Below are 9975 nucleotides of genomic sequence, written 5' to 3'. Positions count from 1 at the left end.
GGGCGGGGCGGAGCAGGATGGGGCACTACTCCCCGCCCGTAGGCCGGGTCAGCTCCGGGGAGGAGTTTTGAGGGTGTGCAGGGTGCGCCCTCGACCCCGGGGTATCCGTAGTAACGCGTCAGTCGCTAATCTCGGGACCACTCTCCTATGGGTGCTCCCGGCGGACTCTAAATGTCTCGGGGTCTCCAGGGAGTGTAGAGCGCTGGTTCTGGGGGGCGCAGGGACAAAAATCAGCCGGCGAGTTTTTTTCAAAACACGTGAATCTGCCTTGCCACCCACTCCACTCTCGCGGGCAGGTCAGCGCTCCGGAGACGGCAGCCACGTGTGTTTGGGAAAAAACTCTCCTGGTGCTTCTGATAAATTCCCCCTACTCAACGATTGAGAACCACTGGTATGGAGGTCCTGTAACTTGTCAACGCGCGACCTCAGATCCATCTCTTCCGGATGCCTTCCTCTCTGCAGTCAGGCTGACTTGCTTAAGGCTCCCACCGCACACCTCTTGCACCTCTGCTTAGCGCTTCTTTCTTTCTTTCGTGTAATGGTTTGCACAGCTACCTCCCCCAGTGGGCTGTGACTTCTTTTTGGGTAGTGGCTCTGTCTCATTCGTCCGTCCCCCCTTCTCCTTCAAATGCCAGGCAGGGAAAAGTGCCCTTCATAACAAGTTGACTTGAATTGGGGGTGGTGATAGGAAGGTGGTCAATCAATCTGGGGTGGAAAATGTGCCAGAATTAGTTTGAGGTTGGGCTGGGTGTATGGGGAAGGTGTATGGGAGGGGTGCTAATATGAGTATGGTGGAATAGAGTGAGGTTGGGGAAAGACCAGGCGAAACTCCACATTACCTATCTTGACAGATGTCTCAGAGAGATCATGGGAATTTCTTAGCCCCTCTGCAATGCGGGATTCCATTTTAGGCACTAGGATGCCACTTCTAGAAGGGGTGAGTCTTGTTTCAGCTCTGTCTCCTGCTCAGGGATAAAACTGCAAGTCGTGAGTTACTATGAAAATTCTCCTCCCAGGAAGGAGGCACAGCAGAAAATCAGCCACGACTAAACTGTGTGGACAATCCCATGATTGCCTCCACATTCCTCCAGTGGAAATCTGGGAAGCACTCTGCTCTTCTCTCTGTTTCATGGATACTGGCCCCTACATCAGCCCTTGGGCTTAAGCCCTGGGGGCCCGGACACCTGGGTGGCTGAGTCAGCACCTCAGGAATAGGCTTCAGTAGGAAACCTGGTGATTCAGGGCCTCAAGAATGGCGTTGGACAAGCCAACAAACCAGCTGCCTGGGCCGCCTCCTTCTCTTCTTCCTACTTGTGGAGACAGCAACAAGGAACTCAACTCAGCTCATCCCTGGGTACCCAAGTTCTCCTTCCACATTCTGGACCCCCCACCCCTCTGCTGGGTCAGCCCTGATGCTTCTCAGAGAGCCCCAGAAACTGGATCAGGACTCGGGGCAGAAGGTTTCAGGGTTCAAGGGGACAGAGAAGTAAACTTAGTGGAACTTCCAAGGAACCCTACTTTTCTACCGTAAGCACCAAAAACCACTTCTCACATCCAAGAGAGCTGCCTCCCCTTTCTTCACTTCTTTTCTCGCCTCAGTTTCCCTCAACCTGGTTGCAAAGTCAGGCAGTCTCCCTTGTTCCCTTCCTTCGTACCATCAGACAAACACAACGTGCAGTCTTTTCTTTTTGGTTTGGTTTTAAAGCATTTCTCTGTTGATCACTGTGTGTGTAGGAGGGGGAGACAAGATTTTGAGAAATCAGATTTAACATCTTGGCCCCATAGTCCTATAATCCTTTGCTAGGATTTTCTTTTTGCTTTTGCTATTTTGGCTGCTCCTCTCTGGCATCCCCTTTAAATCCACTCAGGGTTGAAGATGGGACAATAGATGTCTCCTCTGCTCTGCTGCCCTTCAGCTCCTGCCTCTCCACCCTTCACCCCTCCCAGGCATGGAGGCGGGGCCCCCGAGAGGTTGGGCCACAGGTTGCCCTAGAAGGGGTGTGAGTGGTCTGGTCGGACAGGTGACTGTGAGCTGGGACGCCTGAGGCCTGCCCCAACTGAGTCACCGTGCTGTTGTTGTCACCATCCTTGTTGAAGTCCCTGCTCAGCAACCCAGACCTCCGTGGAAACAACAGCAGCTCCCATCCTTCCAAGCTTTCAGAAGAAGGCGCCGGCCTGATGGTGAGGCGAACGGGTTGGGGGGGGAGCAGGAGGCAGCGGGGGCGGTGGGGAGACCTGGGGCCTGGATCAGTGCCCCTCCTCCCTACGCCACTGCCTCCTCTTCCTCCCCCTCTGTGTCGGGGGCCTGGGGGAGGGAGGGTCTCCATCTTCTCTCTGTCCCCTGCCCCTCACACAAGAAGCTCTACTTCCTCAGCTCCCCCTCTGGCCCTGGGGCCCCCCTGCCCAGTGGTGCAGGCCCCAGGGACCTCTCAGCCTCGCCACAGTGCCCTCCCCACCCCAGCCACCCCCCCAACACAGGCACGGCCTGCGATGATACCCATCTCTGCTCCCCAATCCTGGGGTTCCCACTCCACTCCACCCCTGGCCTCGGTGACTCCCCCTCCCACATGCCGATGCCCCCAGGATCCTCCTGGGCTGCGGATAGGCCCTCTGATCCCAGAGCAGGATTATGAGCGGCTGGAGGACTGTGACCCTGAGGGGTCCCAACATTCACCCCTCCATGGGGAGGAGCAGCAGCCCCTGCTTCATGTGCCTGAAGGGCTCCGAGGTGAGGCTGTGAGGGTGGGGCTGTGGAGGGAGTGGGTTGGGGAGGACCTGGGGGCTCCAGGGCTTCCTCCAGGCTGGGTCTCTGGCAGCTGGTTGAGGGCGTGGAGAGCTATCACTCAGGTGAGAGCAATTCCCAATGCTCTCCCCTCTGTGTCCAGGCTCCTGGCACCACATCCAGAACCTGGACAGCTTCTTCACCAAGATATCCTTTGTGCTTGGCCTGGCAGTGGTGGCATGGGAGGGCCCCTCGGGGCTGGCATGGTTCTTGGCAGGGAGACTGAGGGTGCAGTGGGTTGGAGGCCTTGTTGGGGGAGTGATGGGAGCGTCCTCTGGAAGGTCCCTCTTGCCTCAGGCTTATTTCTTGACACACTGCCACATCTACAGCTACCACCAGAGGAATGGCTTTGCCTGCATCCTGCTGGAGGATGTCTTCCAGCTGGGGTGAGATGCTTGTCCTGGACCCCAAACTCTTCCTCTTGCTTCCTTAGTAGTGCCTGCTGCTCCACCCAGCGCCTCCACAAGCAGCCTAGGGGCTTGGCGGGGGTGGGGAGGATAACTGGGCTGGTCTGGAGGGTGGGGCAGGACCTTGCCTGGCCCTCAGGTCTGATCACTGCACCCCCTGCGCCCCCCAGACAATTTGTTTTCATTGTCACCTTCACCACCTTCCTCCTTCGCTGTGTGGATTACAATATTCTCTTTGCCAACCAACCAAATAACCGGACAAGACCTGGGCTGCTCCACAGCAAAGTAACCTTGTCGGATGCCATCCTACCCTCAGCTCAGTGTGCCCAGCGGTGAGTGACAGCCGGTGGGGGGGTGGGGGGATGAGCAGACAAGAGCCCTCCTCCCCCTTGTCCCATGGTCTAGATCAGAGGTTCTCCAAATTTTTGGTCTTAGGACACCTTTAATACGCTTAAAGTTGATTGAGCATGCCTGAGAGCTTTTGTTGAGGAAACTGTATCTCTCTATATTTGCCGTATTAGAGATTAAAGCTGAGAATGCTTTAAAACATGAGTGTGCCCAAGCACACATTGTATCAGCTGTCAATGTGATGTCTCGCAGCCTCTGGAAAACTCCACTGTACACTTGTGAGAAAATGAGAATGAAAATGGCAGAAAACCTTAGTATCTGAAAAAAGTTTTCAGACACTTGCAAGGGTCTCAGGGACCCCAGGGCCCATGCTTTGAGAACGGCGGGATCTCTCTCTCCATAGCTTTACCATCACTCCCCAAGTCTGGTCTCCCTCTCTATTGGGCCCCCACTTTCTCTCTGCTCTCTGTCCTGCCCAACACAGGATCCGCTCCAGTCCCCTGCTGGTCTTCCTTCTGATCCTGGCTGCTGCCTTCTGGCTGTTCCAGCTGCTTCGCTCAGTCTGCAACCTCTTCAGCTACTGGGACATCCAGGTGTTTTACAGGGAGGCCCTACACATCCCACCGGTGAGCTGGGTGGGCATGTATGTGGAGGGGTGCTGTGTCGGGGGGCAGAGGACAGAAGAGGAATAAGGGCTTTAGAGACAGAAGGACCCACTGGAAGAGGGCAGAAGGCCTCACTGACACCCACCTTAGGCCCTGAATAATGTTAGGAGGTGGAGTTCCACCACTTATAAAACATGGTCCTTACCTAGCGGGGCTTAATGGATTGAGAGAGGTGGTGGGAGATGATTTACAGTCACAGACTGTGGACCAAAGAGTGGGTATTTAGAGGGAGGGCAGTCATCTGGCTTTACAGAGCAGGAGAAATTGGGGGGATGCTGAGAAGGAGGGAGGTGGGGAGGCATTCCAAGCCCCGATGCAGGAAGGGAGGAAGCAATGAGCCTCGGTGGGCAGCAGTGAGATTGGCCTGGCAGCCTGCAGCTGAGTGTTCAGGCACTGGTGGGTGATCCCACCCCACTTCCTGGCCTCGCCCCCTCTTGCAGTAAGCTGCTGCGTGGGTCCCTTCACTGTCTCTGTCATGCATTGCCCTTTCCTCCCTGTCTTGCTCCTGCTCCTTGCTCTGTTCCTAAATTCTCTCTTTAAGGCACAGCTCAAGGGCCACCTGCTGCAGCCAGCTTCCCTTGCTCTGTCCAGAAGTCCAGAGCCTTCTGCACAGCTCTCCTGCACAGCAAAGGGGAGAGGTTCTAGAAAGCCCCGTTGAGTAGGGGAGCACAAGGCATAGTGCAGGGAGGAGCTGGACCACTGCTCCTCTGGGAGGCTGCTGGCTCTCCTCTTTCTCTGTCTCCTCTCTTTGCCTCCTCCTCTCTTCCTTCCAGGGGAAGGGGAGACCCTGGGCTGGACTGGAGATGCTGGCCTGGAGGGACTTCACTAAGCTGGATTGGGGGAGCTGGGTGAAACTGGGCTCAAATGAGGTTTGCAGACGATATCCAAATGAGCTCTGACTGTGCCCCACCCCAGATGTGGACACAGTGTGTGTCTTAGGAAAGTCAATCTGGTGATGGAGTGGGATGGGGCTGGCGGTCTCAAAGAATGCTGAGGCAAAAGGTGGTGAGGCTTCTCGGCCCACCTTGGCTGCACCCTCAGGCCGGCAAAGAGAGGTTCCCATTCCCTGGGCCGTTAAGTGTCTTCTCTGTGCAGGGCTGTGGGAGGCTCAGGCAAATCTGCTCCCCCAGAGCCGACATCAAATACCTGAAGAGTTTAACTTATGAGGTGTCGCTGGGAAGCACATGACTCAGGGCCTCAGCAGTGCCGGGGACATGAGGAATACAATTCAAAAGAGGATGAAAGGAAGTAGGAAGTGCCCCTTGTTAGTGACAAAGTTAGGGGAGGGCAAGAGAGGGCAGGCAGCGAAAGATGGCAGGTTTCATGCCTGGGGACACTGGGTGAGGAAGCGGGGAGGGGGCGCTGAGGGATGTAGCTCTGGTCCTCGTGAGTTTCGGCATCACCGTGCAGAGGAATCCAGGTCGCTGGTGCTCACCCACCCCCTCTCGGCAGGAGGAGCTCAGCTCGGTGCCCTGGGCGGAGGTGCAGTCCCGCCTCCTGGCGCTGCAGAGGAGCGGGGGGCTGTGCGTGCAGCCGCGGCCGCTGACCGAGCTGGACGTCCACCACCGCATCCTGCGCTACACCAACTACCAGGTGGCGCTGGCCAACAAGGGCCTGCTGCCGGCCCGCTGCGCGCTGCCCTGGGGAGGCAGTGCGGCCTTCCTCAGCCGCGGCCTGGCGTTCAACGTCGACCTGCTCCTCTTCCGCGGGCCCTTCTCCCTCTTCCGCGGGGGCTGGGAGCTGCCCGATGCCTACAAGCGCAGCGACCAGCGGGGCGCCCTGGCGGCGCGCTGGCGGCGCACGGTGCTGCTACTGGCCGCCGTGAACCTCGCGCTGAGCCCGCTGGTGCTGGCCTGGCAGGTGCTGCACGCCTTCTACAGCCACGTGGAGCTGCTGCGGCGCGAGCCGGGCGCGCTGGGGGCGCGCCGCTGGTCCCGCCTGGCCCGCCTGCAGCTGCGCCACTTCAACGAGCTGCCGCACGAGCTGTGCGCGCGCTTGGCCCGCGCCTACCGCCCCGCCGCCGCCTTCCTGCGCGCCGCCGCACCCCCGGCGCCCCTGCTCGCTCTGCTGGCCCGCCAGCTCGTCTTCTTCGCCGGCGCGCTCTTCGCTGCTCTCCTCGTGCTCACCGTCTACGACGAGGACGTCCTCGCCGTGGAGCATGTGCTCACCGCTATGACCGTGCTCGGGGTCACCGCTACCGTGGCCAGGTGCATGCTACGGGAGATGCCCTGGAGGGGGACATTCCTCCGACCTGGGGCTGGGCTGCTCTCGAATCACTTCCCCTCCCACCGCCGGCGTCCCCCAGCCCTGCCTCCCATCCGCGCGCACATCCTACTAAACGCAGGACCCTTCTCTACTCCGATCCCGCCCTCTAGGTCTTTCATTCCAGAAGAGCAGTGCCAGGGTCGTTCCCCACAGCTCCTGCTGCAGGCGGCTTTGGCCCACATGCATTACCTTCCAGAGGAGCCCGGCCCTGCCGGCAGGGTCAGCGCTTACCGGCAGATGGCGCGGCTGTTGCAATACCGAGCGGTGAGGGCCCGAAGGGGGCTGCGGAGGCCACTCTGGGAGAGGGCGTGACACAAACCAGCTCGGGCCTGGCTATCCCGTGAGCCGGGGAGTGACTGGGCTGGAGGTTTCCTTCCCTGGCGAGCGTCCCTGGGGCCCTCTTGGTCCTGTCACGAGTGGCCCCTTCAGCAATCCCTTTGCCCCCCTACCCCGGCTTCCCCAGGTCTCCCTCCTGGAGGAGCTCCTGTCCCCTCTCCTCACCCCCATGTTTCTGCTCTTCTGGTTTCGCCCACGTGCCCTGGAGATTGTTGACTTTTTTCATCACTTCACTGTGGATGTGGCTGGGGTTGGTGACATCTGTTCCTTTGCCCTTATGGATGTGAAACGTCATGGCCACCCTCAGGTCAGAGCCCTTCCCTGGCTGTGCGCTTGTGGTTAGGTAGGGGTTTGCCTCACTCAGAGCAGAGCTGGGTTCTACCCACTGCTCCATCGCTTGCCACCTGTGACCTTGAGCTAGTCACTCCACTTCCTTGTGCCCTAGTGTCTTCATCTGTTAAATGAGGACAGTGACCATGGCCAATGAGCTGGGCTGTTGTGAGGATGACATGAGATGATGTGTGTAGAACCCTAACAGAGTTCCTGGCACACCTTAACGCCAGTAAATGGGGGTGATGACCACCAGAGAGGCTGAAAACCAGCTGGTGAGTGGATGGGGCTGGAGTCAGGCCAGCCCTGGGATCTGGTGTGCATAGGGTCAAACACCGAGCCCTCACCGTATCCCAGTGCTGGGTCTGGACTCTAGTCCTCCCCTGCTTCTGTATTTTGGGTGATCTTGAGCAAGGCCTCATGTGGCCTCCATTCTTTCACCTGGAAAATGGGCCTAGTGTTTCCTCTCCCACCTACACGATGAGGCTCCCACTCAGCTGTAAAAGCAGTGTCCACAGCACCTGAAGGACTGTCCTTGCTCTCAGTGGCTCTCGGCCGGACAGACAGAGGCCTCGCTGTCTCAGCGTGCAGAGGATGGAAAGACTGAGCTGTCCTTGATGAGGTTCTCCCTGGTACATCCGCAATGGCGCCCCCCAGGGCACAGCTCCAAGTTCCTGGGGCACCTTCGAGGCCGGGTACAACAAGATGCAGCCTCCTGGGGTGCCACCTCGGTTCGCAGCCCCCCCACCCCTGGGGTGCTCAGCGACTCCTCCTCACCTCTGGTGAGTCACAGCCTGGCCTGCTCTTCTGCCCTCACCGTGCCTCCTTTTTCCCCTCCCCTTTTGTATTAACCTGCTCACTCATCCAGCCTGCTCTCCTGCTTTCCTTAGACCTCCCCGCTGCCCTTCTGTCCTCTCTTCTGACCCGTCTTGTCTTGCTCCCAGCCGGAGGCCTTCCTAGCCAACCTCTTGGTGCACCCCCTCTTGCCTCCGCGGGACCTGAGCCCCACAGCCCCCTGCCCAGCTGCAGCCACAGCCAGCCTCCTGGCCTCCATTTCCCGCATTGCTCAGGACCCAAGGTGAGGGGTGGGGGCCTGAGATGCAGGGGAGCAGGGCTGGTGGGGCTGATCCTCCAGGAGGAGGGCGCAGGGGCACTGGGGGTGACTAGGAAGGGGAGATCAAGCCTGGCCCTCCCCGTGCAGTGGAGGGGGGAGGGGCATACCTTTGATCCACTGAACTCTGTTCTAGCTGTGTGTCCCCAGGAGGCACTGGGGGCCAGAAGCTGGCCCAGCTCCCAGAGCTTGCTTCTGCTGAGATGAGTCTCCATGCTATCTACCTGCACCAGGTGAGTAGAGGGGTGCGGAAAATAGAAATGTGGGGAGAAAGCAGCTGAACCAAATGAGTACTGAGGAGGAGGCTAAGGAAGTACTTAACAGGAGCTGGGAGAGGAGATTTCAGAACCCTCTGCGCCTAGCCTAGGGGCTGGGCCTCCCACTGCGGGGCAGGAGGGAGCCCCTCACTCCTCTTCCTTCTATCTAGCTCCATCAGCAGCAGCAGCAGGAACTGTGGGGTGAGGCTTCAGCCTCCACCCTGTCCAGGCCCTGGTCCAGCCCCCTGCAGACACTCTCGCCTGATGAGGAGAAGCCATCCTGGTCAAGTGATGGTGAGGCAGTCAGGGTGTGCAGGGAACAGACCCTGGGTGGACCGTGGGCGTCACGGCACTGCCCAGCTGATGGCTTTTCTCATCAGGCTCCAGTCCTGCCTCCAGCCCCAAACAGCGGTGGAGAACCCAGAGGACCCAGAATCTGTTCCCTGGAGGGTTTCAGGAGACCACAGACACCCAGAAGGAGCCTGGCCAGGCCCCTAGCACTGACTGAGGGGGCTCCTCTGGGTCAGTATTGTCTAATTGGCACAGGGGTAGGGGAATGAACAGGAAGTTGGATGGAGCCAGACTTGGAGGCATGGGAACAGTGGTGGGAATCCAGCATGATGGGAATGGTCATCTCTGGAACCTAAACCTCTGGACTGCTTGCTACAATGAGTCTTCTCCTTCCGCAGGTTCCCTGGCTTCTCCAGCCACAGGAGATCAGACGAGGGGGAGTGGAAGGACACGCCAAGCCCTCTTTAGAGGCCCCCCATGGACTATGGGCCCAAGGATGCTTTAGTTGGGCAGGACTTGGAGGTTAATGATGAACTAGCCCCAGAGGGCAGAGAAAGAGCAAGAGAAGAGATGCCGAAGGCATCTGGAAACAAGTCTTAGGGACGATTCCCACGTGGAAGGGCTAAGGGGACACCTCCCATCTAGCTGTCCTGGAGCAGTTGCCTGGGAAGCAGTCCCCAAGTATCCTCAAGGTGGAGGGCAGGGCCAAGGCAGAGGCCAAACCAAACCTAAGGACAATAGTGAGGGACAGGGCCTGAGAGGCAGTGGGTTCTCCTGGCCCGCCTGGCCTCCAGCTTCCCACCGGACTTGTGGAGGCGGGCAATGGGGGCTTGCGAGTGGAAAGGCTGATGTTTTTGAAGTTCAGCACTCGTGTGACGTCTGAGGAAGTGGGTGTGACTCCTCATCCTGTCTGAAAAAAGCAGTAAAGGTTCCTCACGGCTGTATTACACATCGTTGTGACCTGGGTCTCTGCCATCCTCACTCCTGGCAGCTGAGAGCTGTACCTGCTTCTCAATCAAGAGCTAGGAAGCAACACAGGAGAACTGCCTGTGATTGGCTGGAAGCCACGTTTCCAGAGTGCTGGGTCAGTGGAACGTGTACACTGCAGCGCCCCATCAAAGAATTACCAGCCTCTCCTGCCCCACCCCCTAACACCCGCATCTGCATAAGTTAAAAGACAAAG

General features: G+C 58.6%; 1 protein-coding gene across 3 annotated transcripts; it reads left to right on the top strand.

Moving 5' to 3' along the window:
- Positions 1-9741, top strand: ATG9B (autophagy related 9B). 3 transcript variants are annotated; one of them, XM_008507620.2, is made up of 15 exons: positions 1476-1527; positions 2098-2728; positions 2886-2929; positions 3104-3168; positions 3360-3521; positions 4022-4163; positions 5655-6409; positions 6578-6731; positions 6931-7110; positions 7679-7915; positions 8078-8211; positions 8381-8477; positions 8672-8795; positions 8882-9023; positions 9191-9741. In XM_008507620.2, exons 2-14 carry the CDS (start codon positions 2179-2181, stop codon positions 9007-9009), a joined length of 2772 nt encoding a protein of 923 aa, XP_008505842.2. In that variant the 5' UTR covers positions 1476-1527; positions 2098-2178; the 3' UTR covers positions 9010-9023; positions 9191-9741. The 3 variants fall into 3 exon arrangements, with proteins under 3 accessions (XP_070472896.1, XP_008505842.2, XP_070472897.1); XM_070616795.1 differs by lacking the exons at positions 8672-8795; positions 8882-9023 and having other exon boundaries at positions 1-1527; positions 1948-2181; positions 2584-2728; XM_070616796.1 differs by lacking the exons at positions 1476-1527; positions 6931-7110 and having other exon boundaries at positions 2080-2181; positions 2584-2728.
- Positions 9742-9975: the final 234 nt, after the last annotated feature.

This window comes from Equus przewalskii, chromosome 4, assembly GCF_037783145.1.
Source record: "Equus przewalskii isolate Varuska chromosome 4, EquPr2, whole genome shotgun sequence".
Classification (NCBI taxonomy): domain Eukaryota; kingdom Metazoa; phylum Chordata; class Mammalia; order Perissodactyla; family Equidae; genus Equus; species Equus przewalskii.
This window is presented reverse-complemented; position numbering and strand designations above follow the sequence as displayed.

Bases quoted from the DNA above. Each gene is read 5' to 3' on its own strand.
- ATG9B (XM_008507620.2), top strand. From the start codon at position 2,179: ATGGTGAGGCGAACGGGTTGGGGGGGGAGCAGGAGGCAGCGGGGGCGG. The intron at 3,169-3,359 runs GTGAGATGCTTG...TGCGCCCCCCAG, and splicing joins GAGGATGTCTTCCAGCTGGG to ACAATTTGTTTTCATTGTCA. The intron at 8,478-8,671 runs GTGAGTAGAGGG...CCTTCTATCTAG, and splicing joins ATGCTATCTACCTGCACCAG to CTCCATCAGCAGCAGCAGCA.